Below are 25,232 nucleotides of genomic sequence, written 5' to 3'. Positions count from 1 at the left end.
ATCTAAGGCCCTAGGAGTTGTTTCCCATTTCAGGCCCTATGAGTTGATTCCCATCTAAGGCCCTAGGAGCTGTTTCCCATTTCAGGCCCTATGAGCTGTTTCCTATCTAAGGCCCTATGAGCTGTGTCCCATTTCAGGCCCTATGAGCTGTTTCCCATTTACGGCCCTAGGAGTTGTGTCCCATTTCAGGCCCTATGAGCTGTTTCCCATTTCAGGCCCTAGGAGTTGTGTCCCATTTCAGCCCCTAGGAGTTGATTCCCATCTAAGGCCCTAGGAGTTGTTTCCCATTTCAGGCCCTATGAGCTGTTTCCCATCTAAGGCCCTAGGAGTTGTTTCCCATTTAAGGCCCTAGGAGTTGTTTCCCATTTAAGACCCTATGAGCTGTTTCCAATTTCAGGCCCTAGGAGCTGTTTCCCAATTTAAGCCGTAGGAGTTGTTTCCCATTTAAGGCCCTATGAGTTGTTTCCCATTTAAGGCCCTAGGAGTTGTTTCCCATTTAAGGCCCTAGGTGTTGATTCCCATTTCAGGCCCTAGGAGTTGTTTCCCATTTCAGGCCCTAGGAGTTGTGTCCCATTTCAGGCCCTATGAGCTGTTTCCCATCTAAGGCCCTAGGAGTTGTTTCCAATTTAAGGCCCTAGGAGTTGTTTCCCATTTAAGACCCTATGAGTTGTTTCCAATTTCAGGCACTAGGAGCTGTTACCCATTTAAGGCCCTAGGAGTTGATTCCCATTTCAGGTCCTAGGGGTTGTTTCCAATTTAAGACCCTATGAGCTGTTTCCAATTTCAGGCACTAGGAGCTGTTACCCATTTAAGGCCCTAGGAGTTGATTCCCATTTAAGGCCCTAGGAGTTGTTTCCCATTTACGACCCTATGAGCTGTTTCCAATTTCAGGCACTAGGAGCTGTTACCCATTTAAGGCCCTAGGAGTTGATTCCCATTTAAGGCCCTAGGAGTTGATTCCCATTTAAGGCCCTAGGAGTTGTTTCCCATTTCAGGCCCTATGAGCTGTTTCCCATCTAAGGCCCTAGGAGTTGTTTCCCATTTAAGGCCCTAGGAGTTGTTTCCCATTTACGACCCTATGAGCTGTTTCCAATTTCAGGCACTAGGAGCTGTTACCCATTTAAGGCCCTAGGAGTTGATTCCCATTTAAGGCCCTAGGAGTTGTTTCCCATTTCAGGCCCTATGAGCTGTTTCCCATCTAAGGCCCTAGGAGTTGTTTCCAATTTAAGGCCCTAGGAGTTGTTTTCCATTTCAGACCATAGGAGTTGTTTCCCATTGAAAGCCATAGGAGCTGTTTCCTATTGAAAGCCGTAGTAGTTGTTTCCCCTTGAAGGCCCTATGACTTATTTTGTCCAGATTACTTTTACTTGTTGATGGAGAATGTAATTAATATATTTATTTGTAATTCATAGTTTAGTTTGAGTTAGGAAAAGAAATACCATTCGGGCCACATGAAGAAAGTCATAATTATCTATATCTGCATCTAACTGTGAACACTTTGTAAACACTGTTTCCGTAAGATATAGATCTCAAGGCGATTTGATAGCCATCGGAGACAATCAATACACAATCGAAATAACTGCTGCTCTCATTTTGAATTCCCACTGCTTTACTTTGAAGGGGAGTTGAAACCGTCGTCCAGCAATTTCAGTGCTTTTATTCTTTCACTAGTCTGAAAGTAAACATGACACGTAAATAAATATGTTTATGTCTTTCATAATGCACGTCGTATTTATACTGTATATAATCTAAATTAGATAAATTGAATAAATTTTACAAATTTAACAGTTATGTCATAAAAACAGATGACCGTAACGAGATTATCAGCATGTTACATAAAGATATTGATTGAAGAATGCATATGTATTCCTATATGATACACTTCAGATTGACCACATATTCTCCACGGCGGCAACAGACGCCATGGAAGTAAGCGTCACTCCCGTCGTTATTACGCTTATAAAGGTGAGACACTACGTCCTGAGTATCATGATATTATCCGCGGCTTAAGTCGAGCATGTTCTTTCAATACCCGAAGACAACCTTGGTTAGAAAAAGGGTTGAAACAAACCAAGCATGGCACAAATGGAACTCATTTGGATAAATCTTTGTCTAATCTCCCGGCGGTTTCACACGGTGCTGGCTGCAACTTTAGGGCGTGGTTTAACCTGTGAATCGTCTTATTTACTACTGATGAATGTTCCTCCCATCAAAACACTGCTGGGCAAGCCGCCTAGTGGTAGGTAATGCAGTGGTTTCCCGTACCTTGAGCCCTCGTCCGCTATTGTCACTTTGTATTCTATAGCATTTGCCTTGTATTATATTGCCAGTAACTAAAAAAGTAGAACTGGATTAGTCATGGCGTTTTACGTCCAACGTCAAGAAGCCCTGGTCAAGCCGCTTGATTGCTAAGCAAAATGCTTCCACGGGTCGATTCTCTTGTCTGTCAGTTAAATTACCAAATAAACCTCGTTCAGAAAATGACATGTGTTTTCTTTTTCTTAGAACTCCACCAAGAACCCATGGCCTAGTCACCTGGTTGTGAAACAAAGTGGTGTCCGCTATTTGGAGGCCCTGTCTGCGCTAGATGAGGCTACACACTGGGCTGCAGACAACATGGACCCCCAAGTTGATGCCCTTATCGCCTTCACTTTGTAAGAAAAGGCTCAATTAGTTATCACCAATAGCAAATATGTTAAATTGTTACGAATTTTCATTATGCAAAAATAAACTATTAAAACTTGAATTGCTATAAGTGATATAGAGCTGGAACTTGTTCGTAAACCTTAAATACATTGTTTTCCTTTCAGAGACAACCTTTACGAAGGCAACTCAGCAGGGGTAGTTGGTAAGTTTAAATTTCCAGAAATAACAATTTATCTTTATATCATGTTAAAATAATTTGACTTTAGTGGTTCCTACTGAAATGTCATCATACTAAAGACCACCATGCTGCAACGAGTAACGGTAATAAACTCTGACTCCCACATAACACAGCCATGCTGCAACGAGTAACGGTAATAAACTCTGACTCCCACATAACACAGCCATGCTGCAACGAGTAACGGTAATAAACTCTGATTCCCACATAACACAGCCATGCTGCAACGAGTAACGGTAATAGACTCTGATTCCCACATAACACAGCCATGCTGCAACGAGTAACGGTAATAGACTCTGATTCCCACATAACACAGCCATGCTGCATCGAGTAATAGACTCTGATTCCCACATAACACAGCCATGCTGCAACGAGTAACGGTAATAAACTCTGATTCCCACATAACACAGCCATGCTGCATCGAGTAATAGACTCTGACTCCCACATAACACAGCCATGCTGCAACGAGTAACGGTAATAGACTCTGACTCCCACATAACACAGCCATGCTGCAACGAGTAACGGTAATAGACTCTGACTCCCACATAACACAGCCATGCTGCAACGAGTAACGGTAATAGACTCTGATTCCCACATAACACAGCCATGCTGCAACGAGTAATAGACTCTGATTCCCACATAACACAGCCATGCTGCAACGAGTAACGGTAATAGACTCTGATTCCCACATAACACAGCCATGCTGCAACGAGTAACGGTAATAGACTCTGATTCCCACATAACACAGCCATGCTGCAACGAGTAACGGTAATAGACTCTGATTCCCACATAACACAGCCATGCTGCAACGAGTAACGGTAATAGACTCTGATTCCCACATAACACAGCCATGCTGCAACGAGTAACGGTAATAAACTCTGATTCCCACATAAAACAGCCATGCTGCAACGAGTAACGGTAATAAACTCTGATTCCCACATAACACAGCCATGCTGCAACGAGTAACGGTAATAGACTCTGACTCCCACATAACACAGCCATGCTGCAACGAGTAACGGTAATAGACTCTGATTCCCACATAACACAGCCATGCTGCAACGAGTAACGGTAATAAACTCTGATTCCCACATAACACAGCCATGCTGCAACGAGTAACGGTAATAGACTCTGATTCCCACATAACACAGCCATGCTGCAACGAGAAACGGTAATAGACTCTGATTCCCACATAACACAGCCATGCTGCAACGAGTAACGGTAATAGACTCTGATTCCCACATAACACAGCCATGCTGCAACGAGTAACGGTAATAGACTCTGACTCCCACATAACACAGCCATGCTGCAACGAGTAACGGTAATAGACTCTGACTCCCACATAACACAGCCATGCTGCAACGAGTAACGGTAATAGACTCTGATTCCCACATAACACAGCCATGCTGCAACGAGTAACGGTAATAGACTCTGATTCCCACATAACACAGCCATGCTGCAACGAGTAACGGTAATAAACTCTGACTCCCACATAACACAGCCATGCTGCAACGAGTAACGGTAATAGACTCTGATTCCCACATAACACAGCCATGCTGCAACGAGTAACGGTAATAGACTCTGACTCCCACATAACACAGCCATGCTGCAACGAGTAACGGTAATAGACTCTGACTCCCACATAACACAGCCATGCTGCAACGAGTAACGGTAATAAACTCTGACTCCCACATAACACAGCCATGCTGCAACGAGTAACGGTAATAGACTCTGATTCCCACATAACACAGCCATGCTGCAACGAGTAACGGTAATAGACTCTGATTCCCACATAACACAGCCATGCTGCAACGAGTAACGGTAATAAACTCTGACTCCCACATAACACAGCCATGCTGCAACGAGTAACGGTAATAGACTCTGATTCCCACATAACACAGCCATGCTGCAACGAGTAACGGTAATAGACTCTGATTCACACATAACACAGCCATGCTACAACGAGTAACGGTAATAGACTCTGACTCCCACATAACACAGCCATGCTGCAACGAGTAACGGTAATAGACTCTGACTCCCACATAACACAGCCATGCTGCAACGAGTAACGGTAATAGACTCTGATTCCCACATAACACAGCCATGCTGCAACGAGTAACGGTAATAGACTCTGATTCCCACATAACACAGCCATGCTGCAACGAGTAACGGTAATAGACTCTGACTCCCACATAACACAGCCATGCTGCAACGAGTAACGGTAATAGACTCTGACTCCCACATAACACAGCCATGCTGCAACGAGTAACGGTAATAGACTCTGACTCCCACATAACACAGCCATGCTGCAACGAGTAACGGTAATAGACTCTGACTCCCACATAACACAGCCATGCTGGAACGAGTAACGGTAATAGACTCTGACTCCCACATAACACAGCCATGCTGCAACGAGTAACGGTAATAGACTCTGACTCCCACATAACACAGCCATGCTGCAACGAGTAACGGTAATAGACTCTGACTCCCACATAACACAGCCATGCTGCAACGAGTAATAGACTCTGATTCCCACATAACACAGCCATGCTGCAACGAGTAACGGTAATAGACTCTGACTCCCACATAACACAGCCATGCTGCAACGAGTAACGGTAATAGACTCTGATTCCCACATAACACAGCCATGCTGCAACGAGTAACGGTAATAGACTCTGATTCCCACATAACACAGCCATGCTGCAACGAGTAACGGTAATAGACTCTGATTCCCACATAACACAGCCATGCTGCAACGAGTAACGGTAATAGACTCTGATTCCCACATAACACAGCCATGCTGCAACGAGTAACGGTAATAGACTCTGATTCCCACATAACACAGCCATGCTGCAACGAGTAACGGTAATAGACTCTGATTCCCACATAACACAGCCATGCTGCAACGAGTAACGGTAATAGACTCTGATTCCCACATAACACAGCCATGCTGCAACGAGTAACGGTAATAGACTCTGATTCCCACATGAGACAGCCATGTTGCATTGAGGGACGGTAATAGACTCTGACTCCCACATGAGACATCCATGCTGCATCGAGTGACGGTAATAAACTCTGACTCCCACATAACACAGCCATGCTGCATTGAGTGACGGTTATACACTCTGACTCCCACATAAGACAGCCATGCTGCATTGAGTGACGGTAATAAAATCTGACTCCCACATGAGACAGCCAAGCTGCATTGAGGGACGGTAATAAACGATGACTTCCACATGAGACAGCCATGTTGCATTGAGTGACGGTAATACACTCTGACTCCCACATGAGACAGCCATGCTGCATTGAGTGACGGCAATAAACGATGACTCCCACATGAGACAGCCATGCTGCATTGAGTGACGGTAATACACTCTGACTCCCACATGAGACAACCAAGCTGCATTGAAGGACGGTAATACATTGTGACTCCCACATGAGACAGCCAAGCTGCATTGAGGGACGGTAATACACTCTGACTCCCACATGAGACAGCCATGTTGCATCGAGTGACGGTAATACATTGTGACTCCCACATGAGACAGCCATGTTGCATTGAGTGACGGTAATACACTCTAACTCCCATATGAGACATCCATGTTGCATTGAGTGACGGTAATACACTCTGACTCCCATATGAGACAGCCATGTTGCATTGAGTGACGGTAATACATTGTGACTCCCACATGAGACAACCATGCTGCATTGAGGGACGGTAATAAACCATGACTCCCACATTCTGACTCCCACATGAGACAGCCATGCTGCATTGAGTGACGGTAATAAACTCTGACTCCCGAATGAGACAGCAAAGCTGCATTGAGTGACGGTAATAAACCCTGACTCCCACATGAGACAGCCATGTTGCATCGAGTGACGGTATTACATTGTGACTCCCACATGAGACAACCATGCTGCATTGAGGGACGGTAATAAACCCTGACTCCCACATTCTGACTCCCACATGAGACAGCCATGCTGCATTGAGTGACGGTAATAAACTCTGACTCCCACATGAGACAGCCATGCTGCATTGAGGGACGGTAATAAACTCTGACTCCCACATGAGACAGCCATGCTGCATTGAGTGACGGTAATACACTCTGACTCCCACATGAGACAGCCAAGTTGCATTGAGTGACGGTAATACACTCTGACTCCCATATGAGACAGCCATGTTGCATTGAGTGACGGTAATAAACCCTGACTCCCACATGAGACAGCCATGTTGCATCGAGTGACGGTAATACATTGTGTTTCCCACATGAGACAACCATGCTGCATTGAGGGACGGTAATAAACCCTGACTCCCACATTCTGACTCCCACATGAGACAGCCATGCTGCATTGAGTGACGGTAATAAACTCTGACTCCCACATGAGACAGCCATGCTGCATTGAGGGACGGTAATAAACTCTGACTACCACATGAGACAGCCAAGCTGCATTGAGGGACGGTAATAAACGATGACTCCCACATGAGACCGCCATGTTGCATTGAGTGACGGTAATAAACTCTGACTCCCACATGAGACAGCCATGCTGCATTGAGGGACGGTAATAAAGTCTGACTCCCACATGAGACAGCCATGCTGCATCGAGGGACGGTAATAAAGTCTGACTCCCACATGAGACAGCCATGCTGCATCGAGGGACGGTAATAAAATCTGACTCCCACATGAGACAGCCATGCTGAATTGAGTGACGGTAATAAAGTCTGACTCCCACATGAGACAGCCATGCTGCATTGAGTGACGGTAATAAAGTCTGACTCCCACATGAGACAGCCATGCTGCATCGAGGGACGGTAATATAATCTGACTCCCACATGAGACAGCCATGCTGTATTGAGTGACGGTAATAAAGTCTGACTCCCACATGAGACAGCCATGCTGCATCGAGGGTCGGTAATAAAGTCTGACTCCCACATAAGACAGCCATGCTGCATTGAGTGACGGTAATAAACGATGACTCCCATATGAGACAGCCATGCTGCATTGAGGGACGGTAATAAAGTCTGACTCCCACATGAGACAGCCATGTTGCATTGAGTGACGGTAATAAAGTCTGACTCCCACATGAGACAGCCATGCTGCATTGAGTGACGGTAATAAACTCTGACGCCCACATGAGACAGCCATGTTGCATTGAGTGACGGTAATAAACGATGACTCCCGCATGAGACAGCCATGTTGCATTGAGTGACGGTAATAAAGTCTGACTCCCACATGAGACAGCCATGCTGCATTGGGGGACGGTAATACACTCTGACTCCCACATGAGACAGTCTAAGCACCTTATTCATAAAGCATCTTAGTGAACATTTTCAAACTTTGTGTAAATTTCCTTATATTTGAGACAACGATTTTTTATTTGTACTTGTACTTTTCATAAAATTTATCCATATGTCTATACATGTATCTCTATCACTTTGCCATTTTTTGCTTTTTTATATTTTCTTCGTACTCAAATTGTTGGTTTTCTTTACATTCAACTACGGAAAGACACTCTCTAAGCTTGGTGTGGATTTCGTCATAGCCCGACCACTCTCCATTAAATAGATGATCTTGCTATACCTTCCAGGTATAGCGAACATGTACAAGACCATGAGAACCGGAAAGACGATCTCTACACTATGTGGTGACGGCTCCACCAAACGACCACTATCATTGAGTCTGGTCGAGGACATGTCGTACGGCGACCACGCCCGAGTAGCTGCACATGAACTCGCACACACGTGAGTACATGTTAATAAACATTAATTGTGTGTGATGTTACATATCACGAGGTTGAAACATGCACGCAGGCAAACATGAAATCCCATTTCGGAATACAAAACCACAATATCATGCACTGTAAAAAACATTTATGCATATACTATACTCCGAGTCGAAATGCACGCATTAATTTCCACTGAATTGATGTTTAAACAACAGGAGTGTACATCCTGAAAAAGTATAGCCAGTCAACTAGATGATACAGCGACTCGTAAGCTCTAGATCTAAAAAAAATAGGTTTACGACTGGGTCAGATGAGATTATTTTTAATGACCCAATGTTGATCATTGTATGCGTAATGAAATATTTCCTATGTACTGTGCAGTTTTAGAATGTTTCAAGTCATTTGTGTATTTAGTATATGCTTATACTATAGAGAATTGAGACAATCAGCGTAAGCGGCATTTTAATTGTAAATACCAGTACATGTAATTTCAGTGTGTGTATACCACATGATAAATATGCTACGCCAGAAGGCAACATTTTGCTTGAAACAAAGACTTAAATCAAAAATAACTTTTCTTTTACTTCACCATTTTAAATGAAACAAAGGGCAGTCTATGCCACTTAAAAAGCCACGCCTTCGTTTTATTACCGGAGTTTGATAAGGTGATTAGTTTCATCAAACACTTCGACAAACCTGTTTCAAAAATAATGCTCCGTCAAAAGTGTTTTAAGAAACTACACTCTCAATCAAGCTCTGGTAAAAGACCGAAATAGGGGCTACATAAGTGGCATAGACTGCGTAATGTTTTATTTACAATGGTGAAGAAATAGGAAAGTTATCTTTGTTTAAAGTCTTCATTCGAAGCAAAATATTGCCTTCCGACGTAGCATTCATGCCGCAACTTACCACGTAGTATACACACACTGAATATGGGGACAGCAACTTTTGGGTCAGTTTATGTGCGCTTTAGTTGTTAAATGCACGGTTACAATCTAGTTACTAGTAAGTAACATTTTTCCATAAATTCATTATTTAGCAAGCAGTTTTAGTCGTGTCACTCAAAATTTATGTTTGTTATACATGTGTATGTATTGATTTTGAATAAGAGTATAACCTTCATAAATGTTAATAATAAAACCGCGATGAAACCCTATATCTGAGAAACTAGGTTTACGACAGGATCAAATCAGACCCCTCGATCTATGTTGATTCATGATAAACGTATAACTACTAATGAGAAAGTTTTATGTACTGTAAGCTTGCTTAAGTCATATTTGTTTTGTTTTGTGTTGATGTTGTTTTTTTAATTGAGATCGTCCACTTACATGACACAGTAGTAAAACGGGGACACCGCGTGACATTGTCTCAATATTAGAACCAGCTATCCATTACTAATATCGGGAGCAAGTCATGTTCACTTAATAAGAAATTACCTTGTCTTCCCTTAATATTATTAGATAATTCATATTCGTTCATGAAGTGTATTAAACCACATTTTCTACAGAAAACTCTGTAGACACTGGTTGGTGTTTTGCACGTATGTGGCGCTTAATACTCTGCAACCCAAATGAAAAAGGCAAAATATTCGTCAGAATATCCCGAAAAGTTCAAAGCAATGAGAGATCTTGAATGTCATAACGTTAGGCAATTGCTTCCTTGGGCGTCATATATACCGACAACATAAAATCGCTCTCGTAGTTTGGCAGGCTTATGATTGTTTACGTTGCAATAATCTAGGATTTTATATCCCTCATTTGGCAGTACTAGACACTGAACAAAAACGAAGCGAGCTTAGTAACACAAATGCAGACAGTTGATGTTTTTCAGCAAGTTTGAGTTTTATTAGTATTATGATTTCGTCTCCTTGGCATTTTTTGGCGTAAAGCTGCAGGTTTTCTGACAGTTTTTAGATTGATTCCACGGAAGGAGTCGATGACTTCCAGGAAGTGATTCCTTTTAACTGATGTAGGCATACTAATTATTATATTTAGTACACTATGAAAAGCCATCATGTGTGTATAAAAAGGTCAATTCCATCATCAATCGACGTCGGGATTTTATTTCCCTTATTAATTGTATACTAATTGGAAAACTCGACATCTGACATTATGCTAACGTGATTACAAGACTTTATGAGATACTATGGGGACATAAACCGTTTGTTTGCATTTATTGTATTTGTTCATCCCACTGGAACTATGCCATAACCTTAATGATATCATATAATCCTTTACAACTTGTTCTAGACAGTCTAGTAATACTGCTGTAAGGTAATTTTTCATTCAAGTTGAAAGTGCCCTTTCTTAAAAAGTCTAACAAATCCAGTATTATATGGCAATGAAATTCCCTGGAATGGAGTTCTCCTTCCAAGGTCAATTATATAGTTATTGTATTTTGCCATGACGGCTTTAAATAACTCTTAACTTATAAAGTCTTATCGTATCAGAGAGCCTACTTATTTGTGGGTGTGGTATATTAAATGCAGACAAATAATCTATAATAATCGGGGGGACGCAAAATTAATGCGATTTTTGTTGTAGAATGTATGCCTGAGCTGGTATTCATAAAACATCTTAAGTCGATTTCTTTACATTTCCAGTGTCAAATTGAAAGAAATTAAGAAGTGTTTTAATGTATATGTGTTGTATAGAAGAAGAAGAAGAAGAAGATTTTATTAACTATAAGCTTACAGCCCATCAGTTACATTTAATATAAACATGTACAGTATATAAACATTTCCGATAGAACAACTTTCAAAATCAATCATAATGTATAAACAAAGTAAAGTTATATCACATTTGCTTTAAATACTGAAAAATAGTTAGTGGAGAAAAGTGTCTAATGTCTAAACTGACGCATTTCAAAGCCCTTATAGACAAAACAACATAGTTTTCTAATAGTAGTTACATATATGTATGTTGTTGTTTTTTAATAAGGTCAATGAGCATAATGAATTTTGGAAATTTTATATTTTTTTGTTTCATATAACTAAAGAGATACTTAAATTAGGAAAGTGACTTAAGTTAGGAAATGACATCAGAAATTTTATGAATACCGCCCCAGGTATTCGTTCGAAGAAGATCTACGTGGTTTGGGGAGACACCGCGATAGGGGACCTGTTAAATTTGTAGCTGTCCATGATCCCGATGATGATCCAAACAGGAGCAATTTGCCCAAAGACTGGAGCATGTGAAGTCATGTGTCCAGGGAAGATCTCCAGTGAGTTTCACACTAGTCATGCAAACTGCCCTCATTTGCAAAGTGAAGAAGAGTTTGTTTGATCCAGCTTTACAGAGTGTCACCTCAGAAGACATGTGGAGTGATGGTTCTGAAAGTAAGCAAAGAGACATTGTTCAATCATGTGATCTCTGGATATACTGCTGATTTAGTCCCAAAGTGTAGATATCATTTGCAAAAATAACACATCATTGTGCCTGTATGTGTTTAACTGCAGCATGGGAGTCGACCACGACGCGGACGCTGGCTGCCCGGAGACAGCGAACCACGTTATGGCGTCTGGCGCACAGAATTCAGAAGTTACTTGGGAGATGCGCGCGCACCCCTGGACCTTCTCCAATTGCTCACGTAATATGATGGAGGCGGCCATGGATACGTAAGTGCGCACAATTGTTGTTGTTTTACGTCGATGGACGTCAACCAATTAATCATCGTCATTTAAATTTATAAGTATTTCAGACGAATTTTAGTGTTCGAAGGAGTTGTGGAAATGCTGCCTAAAATATCAAAAACTATAATACTGATCCGACACAAAGAAGGGGAAATCCGGATTTACTTTAAATATGTTTATTTTTCTCATCCTTCCATTCCAGTGTTGTTGAGGACGATGACGGAAGCAAGTGCTTGGAGACCCACTTGCAGACAGAGGCGGACCGGCGCGCCCTGAAAAACGGCCCGCGGCTCGGAGATCAGTTTGACGAACACATTCAGTGTCAGCTGTTCATGGGGGAGGGCTCCTTCCGGTGTGATTTCGAGGTAGTTTAAGAGCGTAAATACAGTCCAAGGTATTGGCTCGACAGACCGCTACTGTGGTTAGTGTTTATTGACACCTCTGCAATACTGATATACAGAGCCACATAGCCATCAATGCTGGCTGCCTACCACTGTTATCAAATTCCTAATTAGTAACACGTATCAAGTTGTAACACGGACCTATGTCCGTCCGAAGTCAGTTGTTGTATTGTGTATTCATATTTGTCTTCGCAATTCAAAATACTTGAAATTTCAAGTTGAAGAATTCCTTTTATATATAACTAGTTATTAAAGAATGATTTTTTTTCTTTTTTATTAAATATTTATAACACATGTAACTACATGTTTCCGGGACCATAACCTAAACAAAACAGTTGTATTGGTTTATAAAAAATGCAAATAAACTTTTAATTAGCTTAACACAAATACAGATTTTTTGAATTATGTAATGACACTGAAACAATTTGAAAAGTTTTATAATATAACTTTTAACTAAAATAAACAAATTAAATCTGCATAGCATCTACGAATCGCACAACACTATACAATCATCAAATTAACACTGTATGGAAAATAGTTCTCCGCAAAAGTTCAGAGGTACACAATATACAATAATGAAGAATAGCCATACACATATTTTAGAAACTTTATTTTCTAAATTTGTTGCCATAGGCTCGATTTTGTGAATGTAATGCATGAACATAACAACGGCTCGGCACCACGACCTATTCACTGGCACCACGACCTATTCACTGGCACCACGACCTATTCACTGGCACCACAACGTTCCCAAAACCGAGCCTAGTTCACCAAGTACAGCAAATGAAGTTCTATAAATGGTAACGAGGCAACCTTTGTCATTCAAAAGCTACAAATGGTTTTGCAGGTTTTTTTCATGTTCTCACCGTTAAGCTGTTGTAAGATATGCAAGTTCTAGGCGATCAGATGTTAAAAAAAATACTGAACATTACTTTTAACACAACACATAGTCAATTCTGTGTGGAGCTACATTCCTCGTGGGTTGTTTTGTAAATTGTACTCGTATAAACCACTCTAATTCAAAAATAAGAGACCAAGCTCGCCATTTTTAACTTATTGGCACCACAGCGGAAGACACGTTGGGCATTTTCAACGCATAACAGCATGTTAATTCGTGCATACCAGTAGACACATATTATACAACCAGAACCGTCAAATACAACATCATCTGTGCCTCCACTTTGTTGCGGAGCTTCTGATTAAGTACCTGTTTTGTATCTAGATGTCAATGACTCTTTTAATGACTAGCGTGCACAAGTCAATGTGTGTATACCACGTGATAAATTGCGTCATCCTTGCTACGTCGGAAGGCAATATTTTGATTTGAAAAAAATACTTTAAACAAAGATAACTTCACTATTTCTTCACCATTTTAAATTAAACAAAGCGCAGTCTACGCAGCTTCCAGAGCACTGCCTTTGGTCTGTTACCAGAGTTTGATTGAGAGTTTAGTTTCTTTAAACACTTCGACAAACCTTTTCACAATACGGCCGTCTGACGGAGCACTGCCAAAACATTATTTTGGAAACAGGTTTGTCAAAGTGTTTGATGAAACTAATGACCTTATCAATGTTCGGTAATACACCAAATGCGGGGTTCTTTAAGCGGCATAGACTGTCCTTTGTTTCATTTAAAATGGTGTTGTAAAAAAAAAGTTATCTTTGATTTAAGTCTTCATTTGAAGCAAAATGTTGCCTTCCGACGTATCATAAATGACGTAATTTATCACGTGGTATACACACACTGTAAGTGAAAATCGTCGTTATTTATCCGCATGGTAGTTATTGCACGGTTAAACCCTGCCTACCGTTTCGATATTGTAGGTTATGTGTAGAGGAAAACAAAGAAAAACATATCTAATACGGTACGGTGTCTATGAACAAACACCGTCGGGTTGATAACGTGGACACAAATCAGAATTGAAATACGTCAATTTCTATTTAAGGTACACGGTACTCACTTATACGCACGTTAGTTATTGTCCACAAACAGTTTCTTCACCTCCTACCCTCGTGGTTGAAATTAAACGATCATGCTGAAGCAATCGTGTATCTTTTTTAATAAATCGGGTTGTGTTACTGGTAACTATTAATGACATATCAACGTTAATAGCACATATTCTGTTCGCGTTTCCTTCGATTAAATTAATTTTCTAATTATGGTAGTATACATATTTCAGACGGAGTATTCAATATGCTTTGAAGGGATGTACTGTCTGAGGCCGGGTACCAAGTATTGCTATGGCCCTTACGAGGTGTTCCCGGGAACCAGCTGCTCACAAAACGACGGACGGGTTAGTTTTTTTTAACTGATGGATAAATACACATATGCATGTGCAATGGAAGTTTTTGAAATTTTATATGGTTATAATAATTTAGTGAATCATCATATTATTATTATTATTATTATTATCATTATTATTATTATTATTATTATTATTATTATTATTATTATTATTATTATTATTATTATTGTTATTATTATTATAATTATAATTATGATTATTATTATGTTTATTATTATCATAAATATTATTATTATTATTATTATTATTATTATTATTATTATTATTGTTACTATTATTTTTATTATTATTATTATTATTATTATTATTATTATTATTATTATTATTATTATTATTTTTATTATTATTATAATTATTTTCATTATGATTATTATTATTATTATTATTATTATTATTATTATTATCATTATCATTATTATTATTATTATTATTATTATTATTATTATTATTATTATTATTATCATCATCATCATCATCATCATCATCATCATCATCATCATCATTATTATTATTATTATTATTATCATTATTATTATTATTATTATTATTATTATTATTATTATTATTATTATTATAATTATTATTGTTATTATTATTATTATTATTATTATTATTATTATTATTATTATTATTATTATTTTATTTTTTTATTATTATTATTATCATTATCATTATTATTATTATTATTATTATTATTATTATTATTATTATTATTATTGTTATTATTATTATTATTATTATTATTATTATTATTATTATTATTATTATTATTATTTTTATTATTATTATTATTTTTATTTTTATTATTATTATTATTATTATTATTATTATTATTATTATTATTTTTATCATTATTATCATTATCATTATTATCATTATTATCATTATTATCATCATTATTATTATTATTATTATTATTATTATTATTATTATTATTATTATTATTATTTATTTTATTTTTATTATTATTATTATTATTATTATTATTATTATTATTATTATTATTGTTATTATTAGTGTGACAATGGAGAGTGCGTAGAGGCGGAGATAAGAGAGGCAGTTGAAAGCAATGATACCACCAGCACCACCAGCACCACTACAACGACAACACCAACAACGACATCATCAACTACGACAGCCACGAGCACAACGTCTACAACAAGTACCACAACAACGACGACATCGCCTACAACAACTACAGCAACAGAGACATCGCCTACAACAACTACAACAACGACGACATCGCCTACAACAGCTACAACAACGACGACATCGCCTACAACAACTACAACAACGACGACATCGCCTACAACAACTACAACAACGACGACATCGCCTACAACAACTACAACAACGACGACATCGCCTACAACAACAGAGACACCCCCTACAACAACTACAACAACAAAGACTGACGCGGCAAACAAGGTGAACTCTCAGTGCACATTTTTGCGATGTTGGTGGCAACGGAAATTTGGCGGAAACACTTGTTCCCAATGTTAAAGATTGTGTTGTGAACATTTATATATGTAGTGCAAATGACAAACATACTTACTGTTGCTTTATATTGACAAATTGCTTTGTCGTTTATGTTAATTTAAACGCATCGTAAGAGTTAAATCATGATGTGGGGCTTCAGTGTGAGTGTGTAATGATTTCACGGTTAACTTATATAACTTGTTGGTGTTGTTATTTTCTTCTAAAACCAGTTATCATACTGTTCAATTTCATTTTGACGGTGAAGCAAATTATATTGAATTATTACATTCATGCAGCGATAAAAAATATTGCTATCGTGTAACCATGTTGTGACACTTGGCATGTTTTGATATGTATATAGGTGCGAAAAAATATTTTTTTATGAACAAACCATTTGTAATGCTAAACGAATTAGATGAACGCAGAAATAACTTTGTTGTTGTGGAGAATGATCTTTGGAGCGTTATCTACAAACATCAACCCGTCAACTAACGTTTACGGTTTGGTTCCCAGCATACTTGTATATGCTACGATATAACAGAGATACAACCGATCGGCTCGCCGTTAAGTTTGGTCAAAATCTCTTGATATCTATAATAACCGGGAACTAGTCTGTATCTCGACGACCTGTCAAAATCCTGACTAGGCCTCACTTATTCCGGCCCCACGGTGGGACAAATATTACATTAGCTCACACCGTATTAGAACTAAATAAAAGTAAGGTAAGGGAAGTTATTCAAATTTTAGTTTCTGTGCCCGCACGAGTTAGTTCCCTTGTGTTGAAACTAATATGCGGAACACCCTGCACTTATTGAAAAGATCCTGTGGCAACAAACTTAAGTAAGTTTTATTTACATTGCATTTTCTAATATTTTCTGGATCAATTATTGTCTGGATCAAGATTGCAAATGCTTTGATATTATTTTGCCTTAAGGTATCTTAATAATTTGTGTACATTCACATGACATCGTACATATGTCCGTAATTAAGTTAATTTCGTGAGTACATATCGTATATATAGATCTAGTATACTACTGCTTCTATGTAGAACATGAACCTCAGGATAAAGGTTATCATTCATATATTCACTGACTTTGGGCATTGAATTCCTGAAATGTCGTGAATGAATTGTTCATTGATACTTATCACACAATATTATACAAGTTTGTGATATAATATTGACAGAGAACCAATGTTATCTGGGGCAGATATCAAGTATATGGGTCAAGCTAGGCGTATTGGATTTATTAAACCTGCTATGGTATACCTCGTCCTTGAGGCTGCCTGCTCTGTATTGAAATATATGAAGCTGAACATTTGAAATTTGAATGAAAATAAATATGTAACGTTTGCAACTTTAGGATCAAAATAAACTAGTAATGTTTAGGCTAACAGTGTGTTATGTTGTAGTGGACATTTAAAGCCTTCATATGACGGTCAGTGATCTAGCGCGGTCATCATTAACGGTCACTATGCCAGTTCAATTGTATGGTCAATGTTTGGCTGAAGTGGTTCATAATAAACACAAAGAAGACAACTTGTTCAGGCCTATTAAACGCATCGAGGGCATGCATGGTTAAACGTTTTGTTCGATGTATAAAGATAAATGAAACAGCCGAATATTCGTTTGTTAAAAAAGCCGAAATAAAGTGTACAATATAATTAATGACATAAATTGTCCCCTTGACATACTTTAATGATAAAATCGCACAATTAATCTTATTGTACTTAACATACATTTTCTAAGGCTGTCATTACTAATTGAAATAGTCATTAAAAGCTGCACTCTCACACTCGGATTGAACGTTTTGATAACATTTTTTTGTCTTGGAACGAGCCAATTTATGCGAAAATGCATGGAAACCAGTGAAATAAGACTCCGGACTAAAGGTCAGATCGCAGATTTTCACATTTAGGTTCAAAATTTTGTGTTTTATGCATTTTTTTAACCGTTAGTAACGCTTTTAGCTTGAAACATACTTTTTCGAACTGGTTTGAAGATATTTACGCATTAATTGGCTCATTCCAAGACAAACTGAATAATAATAAAAAAAGTTGTCAAAACGGTAAATCTGTGAGAGTGCAGCTTTATGAAAATAACTGAAATCAGCCGCTAAGGCAGTGGTTTGAATAATCGCATATTTAAGCATAATATTTCCTAAAATGAAAATGTTTAACATATATAAAACCTCGGCTTTTTGTCAGTTACAGAGATGAGCACAACATGACATGATGTATTTAAATGTCATTGAATCATAAATAAAACTGCCCCGGGCAATAAGAACGTCAACATTTAGAATATAGCTGAACTTAAGACGCAGTGTATAAGAAATTCCAACACGTTATGACGCATAATTAAAGTTTTGTTTAAAAATTGTATGGATGTTACATCGGATAAATTTGGTTAGGATATATATCTCACTCTTTCAGAATGGAAAGATGCAATGTGGAACGGTGATATATCAGTAAACTATTCATCTTCGTCTTAAATGGTAAGACTTGTGTTTGTGATTTATTTTCTCATTATGAATGTTTGGATTGATTGCAATTGACCTTTGATTCAGGTAGACATACTCACTTAAAATACTAACCGACCTCACTTCAATGTGGTAGGTTGGTGTAAAGGTATACGGAGGTCTTTATGTGTTTTACGTTCAAGCTCAGTGCAGCCTATGCAAGGGCGGATCCAGAAAATGGTGCAATTTGGGCGTATTTTATTATTTGTTTTCTACTTTGTTGAAATAAGAAGTAAACTAAACGATATTTTTTTATTTATTTATCTTTTTTTTGGTGGGGGGGGAGCGGGCGCCCACCCCTTTGGATCCGCTAATGCTATGTTGCAGTTGAAAAAAAAACTATAATTATTATATTTAATACCACATATGCATTGATTGTTTGATATACGCTCACTCAATGTTATCTCTACAGTCCTACATAACTATGACAAAAAATGACATTAAATTGTACATGTACTTGCACTTGTATGTTTGGCAAGTTAATATCTTGCTGAACGTTTCGACCATAAAATAGATGACCGTGATCAGTAAGTATCATATACGTCAAATGTAATATGCGACCAATTCATCAAATTTGTTAACATATCATCACTTTGTCTTTTCACTTTCAGAAATGAGCCATATCTAGCAACAATGATCGGGCGCGAATATCTCACCGTTGCCATGGTGGCCGTCCTGGTAGTTACGTCTACCCGCGTGCAATCTGCTGAAGAGGTCACAAATAACGTGACGTTTACGTACAGAACCACGGGAGAGGGAAACGTCAGCTTGACGTACCCTAGAAACGAGGCGTCAGAATGCATTTTTGACAAACGTATCGGAACACTCACTTGCACGGACAACAAGTCTTTCAATAACACAACACGGGTTTGGAATAACGAGCCTGCCTCAATAAAGTATATAAAGATCAACTGTAAACTAGACGGTGCCTATAGGAAGCAGTGTTACTGTATAAATGGAACTACAGGGTTCCGACCATGCCATTTACGGAGGCTGGACCTCGGAGTTCTGGCCAATCTAACTAACCTAGAAGTGCTTGACCTCTCGTACAATCGCTTGGACACCATTCAAACTGAAGCTTTGCAAGGTTTACGTAATCTCAAGTTCGTTTCATTTCGGTTCAACTATTTGAAAGCCTTCCCTACAGGATTATTCTGTCCCTCACCAGTGCTTAAATATTTGGATATCGGCAGCAACCCCTTGAAAAGTTACCCGTATGGAAGCATGTTATGTAAAACCGACTTGGAAATCAAAGTACTCGAAGTGCGGAATAGTACGCTGGACAGAATACCGGACAACGCGTTAAAGAATCTCACCTCGCTGGAGCGATTTGATTTAAGTTTTAATCCAATAACAAGCGTAACAAAACGAGCGTTTGATGGTGGAAAATCTCTTACAGAGTTAGATCTTTCAGATTGTGATATTTCTGACTTGTTTCCGTATTTCTGTGATTATTTACCAAACATGACAAACTTATACTTGCAGAACAATCGTTTCAAAAGGTTTGATTTTGAGGATATAGTAAATTGTACGGCTCTGAAAATGTTGAATATATCCGGAAATCATTTGACAGTAGTACAAGGAGAAGCAGTTGGACTAATATCGATCGAACATATTGACTTTTCAAGAAATCAGGTGAATGTTTTGAATACCACATTCAAAGGCTTGCAGAATTTGAAACATTTGCATCTACAAGATAATGTGCTAGACCATTTAGTTGAAGGTCAGTTTGAAGGTGCCAGTAACTTAGTGTACGTTAACCTGGCCAATAACATGATACACAAAACAACAAACTTTACTAAAGTGTTTACAATGGTTAATCTCACACATCTTCATTTAGCTCAGAACAAAATAACGATACTGGAAAACGAATCGTTTACAGCACTACGCAATCTAGAAGTTCTTGATCTAGGCGGAAATACCATACACACTTTAAGAAATGAAATGCTGGCGGGTTTATCAAGCTTAAAGCAACTTAAGATTTACAGTAACAGGCTTGAAGGAATTGTAAACAACACGTTCGGTGGTTTGGCAAGCCTAGAGATTTTGAATATTGCTGGAAATAAGTTAGCTAGCTTGGAGCAGCTAAGTTTGAATGGTCTGAGCAAACTGCAAGAGTTAAACCTAAATGACAATGCCTTACAAAGGTTGCCTGCGGGTGTTCTTCCATATCCGACATCCCTTAAAGTAGTACGGCTTGCGAATAACAACATATCAACCATGGGAACACAGAGATGGCCGCCACTAAAGGAGTTCTATATTCAACAAAACCACCTAACGGAAGTACCGACGGATATCAACTTCACGGACATGCAAATATTCAATGCTTCCTACAACAATATTGCCAGTTTTTCCGGGGCTCTCGAAGTTATGATTACCATAGATATGTCACATAACGTTATAACAGAATTATCATATGCGTTATTTAATAAGTTTAAAGATTTATCGTATATGAACTTTGAACATAATTTGCTGGAATTTAATCTCCATGTAGATATGTTTCCGGATGCGCATAAAATAAAATATCTGAATTTTGCACATAACAAGAATATTTCGGTACAAGGACATATCTTTGCCACGAAATCACTGGAAACATTAGAAGTTTTGAATTTATCTGCAAATGCTTTGCACAGCTTAACAGCGCTGTCAGGACCTAACTTTGAGCAATCAAGTCTAAAAATATTGGACGTCTCCAAGTGTCAAATCTCCAGGATTGCAGGCGACACGTTCACTGGGTTGACGAAGCTCGAGCACGTGGACCTACGTCACAACATGGTGGTCACTTTCCCGCCACTGTTCTCCGGCGGCTGGACTATCTATGATCTTCTTGACAATCCGATCACGTGCGCGTGCACCATGACCTGGCTTGCAGAACCAAACGTCACCGTCGGAAATCATAACGTCTCCGTTGGAAACTTCAAAATTCCAAAATGTAAAGTCTACACAGAAAATGCTACGTATTACCCGCATAATTTGAGACGTCATCAGTTTATGTGTCCGGAAAATAATACATGTGACACTAAATGCGCATGTTTTAAGCTAGTTCAAAATGGAGACGTGCACTTGGTTAAATGTAGAAATGGACTTCAAGAGGTGCCAGTGTTTATTCCATCTACAACGAATTCATTATTCTTGGACGGAAATAATTTCACATCCATTACCGCACTGTACCCTTTGTTTAACTTCACCGCTATGAAAACTGTTGAACTGTACATGAACGGTAGTGAGATCCAAACAGTCATTCCAGATATGTTTAAACCCTTTACAAAGCTTGAAATACTTAGCTTAGCGTACAACAAGATTGTCAACATTCCCCCAGGCATCTTTAGAAACAACAACATCTTACGTCAGTTGTACCTACAACACAACGAAATCCGCTCAATAGAAGTAGGGGCGTTTCAGGATCTACCGGCCTTAAAGGAGCTTGACTTGAGCGGGAACCATCTGACTGTCCTGGTGCCGGCAACCGTCCGTGAACTGCTGGCACTTCCGGCCTCTCAGTACTACTTCCTGACGGGGAACCCCTGGAAGTGTGATTGTATGGCTGTTGCTTTTAAGGAGTTTGTTGACCAGGAGCGCGCCAAGATCAGGGACAGGAGAACGCTTGGCTGTGACAAAGGAAAGGAAATTGTAAACGTTCCGAAATCAAAATTCACGTGCAGCGCTGAAGACGAAGGATCCTTTGGAGGTAAATCAGCGATCATCGTTGGGGTCATAGCGGGCATTGCGGTGTTCCTTGTCGTCATGGCAACTTGTTGTTACTTCCGGAGGGAACTATTTTCTCTGCTGTTTTTCAAAACTGGTTGTCGTATTCCCGGTAAGAAACGTGTTTCCGGAAAGCACTTTGACGTGTTAGTAAATTATGACCCTACAGACGAGCAGTGCGCAGGATATGTGCAAAGAATACTTCTTCCGAAATTAAAGAATAATTCCTACAGTATTGAAACGTCCCAACATGTTATACAAGACTTCGAAGTTACCAAGAGGCTTCTGGAGGACAGTCGTTGTTCAATATTTGTGATTGACAAAAACTTTTCTTCCAACGCTTTCTTAGGCCAAGTATTTTTAGCTGCTGATAAGCTACAAAAGCACACGAAAGGACATAGCGTCATCTTACTGATCCACGGGGACATCGATTTAATGGCATTAGAACCGGAAGTGATGTCACACATGCGCAAAGGCGACTACATTACGGCGAGATCGAGGCTGTGGTGGGAGAGACTTGTTTACGAACTTCCGGACGCGACTTCCGGTTTCAGGCCACGTGCCGATACGGCCGATGATGAAGACGTGGTTGTATTTAGTTCTCTCGCGGAAGATCAGTATGAACAGATTTAAAATAAAAAATTATAAGATTGAGATTTCACCCCCCCAAAAAATATAAATGTTCTTATTTATGTTTTTGCTTCATCTTGGCTGATAATGATTTTGCACAAAGCTGTAAATTCTCTTGTTGATTTATTATTTTTGTTGCTTCTTTTCTGATAAAGTTTTTGCACAAAGATGTATAAATCTTGCGATATGATATGTATTTATCATGTTTGCTGTATGTTATGTTTTGCAGATACAAGTTTGTAATTTACTGATTTTGTGAAATATGTTGTAGTTTGTATATTATCTGTTAAAGCTACACTCTCACAGATTGAACGTTTGACAACTTTTTTTCTTTTTTTGTATTGGAACGAGCCAATTTTTGCAAAAAATCCATTGAAACCAGTTAAATGAGACTGCTGAGAAAAAAATAGATCAGATTATTTATACTTCAGTTCAAAAAATGATGTTTTATGCATTATACTTAAACCGTTAGTAACGGTTTAGACCATAAAACATTAATTTTCGAATGGAAATGTGAAAATCTGCTATTTGCTTTTTTTGTCAGCAATCTTATATCATTGGTTTGCAGATTTTTTATCCAAAAATTTGCTCTTTCCAAGACAAAAAATAAAAAAAGTGGTAAAAATGGTAAATCTGTGAGATTGCAGCTTTAAGGAAGGTGTGTTTCTGTTTTCATGCTGGGTCATTCTTTAGCTAAACTATTCAACCAAAAGCTATGGATATTTAGTTAATGTAAAAGCTTTATTCATAATATCATCGTTGTAACATACACGTTGTACGTCATTATATGCCATGTATAAACATAACGATTTGTATATAATGTTTATATTGCCCGTGAGCTTCGCCATGACCAAAGTTGAATAAATGTCACGAACGATGAACGTATTGTAATCTATTGTTGCTATAATTGTTTGGAAATACAGTAAAACGTCTGCTACGCGGTATGAACTCTTTTATTTCGAAACATTTAGGAGTAGAGATGCCTCGGTAATACACAGTTTCAAGTCAGAGTATATACACTAAAGGTGCATAATACAGGTAGTTGCAAAAATGTTTTCATTTGTATGCATTTGAATGTTTAACTCGTTTGAAACCAAACAAAAGACATATGATTATTGACATGATCTAAATCACTGCGCGCATATCCATGACAACCACGAATTATCACATAATAAATTATTTATACGCAAATTATTTTCACTACGCTGAAAAAAGTTCCAGCTAAAAAAATATATTTTAACTTAATTTTGTTTAACTGGGGTGGGAGAAATAGTATCTACCATAGCCGGTCGTATAAGATATGTTCATTATACCAACCCTTGCGCAGGGTGTTCTGTGGAAACTCGGTAAACCTCGTTTTCGCAAAACACCCTACGCTCGGGTTGGGATGAACCTACCTTACACTCTCGGCAAAGGAAGATTCTTATAACCTGAGGTGGGGGAAAACATATGTTTGTCTCATAAATGCTTATAATTTTGTATCTGTTCACAAATCATGGGCTTTTCTGATTGATCATTAAATACAATTTAAGATTAATATTCATTAAAATAAAAAGTGCATCCATCAATTGTAGCCTGTATTGTGCTCTTTTAATAAATACATTCATAGTTATATAGTTGTGTACACATTCGTATGAACCATACTAAAACATACAGTAAAGAAAGGCGAACCAATCGGAATTAAACACGGCTGGACTTATAAGTTTTACCTCAACTCACGCCAAAGTCCGCAACTCGTCTCCATCAGTACAAATCAGAGTTTCCTCGCATGAACTCGCATACAATGTGTAATCGTAACTTTTTATGAAACCCCCCCAAAAAACACTTTTTTAAAAAAAAAACAATACAATTTACTTGTTTATCAATACAAACATGACTATTATATAACAATGTACACATTCGTATGAACCAAACTAAACATAAACGATAACGTGAAGCACATGATTTATGTCTGGAGCATAGCTTT

General features: G+C 38.5%; 1 protein-coding gene across 2 annotated transcripts; it reads left to right on the top strand.

The window, feature by feature from the left end:
* The first annotated feature begins 17,216 nt into the window (after nt 1-17,216).
* On the top strand, nt 17,217-24,147 carry LOC128205037 (toll-like receptor 6). 2 transcript variants are annotated; one of them, XM_052906437.1, is made up of 3 exons: nt 17,217-17,255; nt 18,846-18,907; nt 19,543-24,147. In XM_052906437.1, the coding sequence occupies exon 3, from the start codon at nt 19,565-19,567 to the stop codon at nt 23,267-23,269; it is 3,705 nt and encodes a 1,234-aa protein (XP_052762397.1). In that variant the 5' UTR covers nt 17,217-17,255; nt 18,846-18,907; nt 19,543-19,564; the 3' UTR covers nt 23,270-24,147. The 2 variants fall into 2 exon arrangements, with proteins under 2 accessions (XP_052762397.1, XP_052762398.1); XM_052906438.1 differs by lacking the exon at nt 17,217-17,255 and having other exon boundaries at nt 18,760-18,907.
* The last annotated feature ends 1,085 nt before the right edge of the window (nt 24,148-25,232 follow it).

This window comes from Mya arenaria, chromosome 10, assembly GCF_026914265.1.
Source record: "Mya arenaria isolate MELC-2E11 chromosome 10, ASM2691426v1".
Taxonomy (NCBI): domain Eukaryota; kingdom Metazoa; phylum Mollusca; class Bivalvia; order Myida; family Myidae; genus Mya; species Mya arenaria.
Note: the sequence above shows the minus strand (reverse complement) of the source record. Positions and strands in the feature narration are given on the sequence as shown.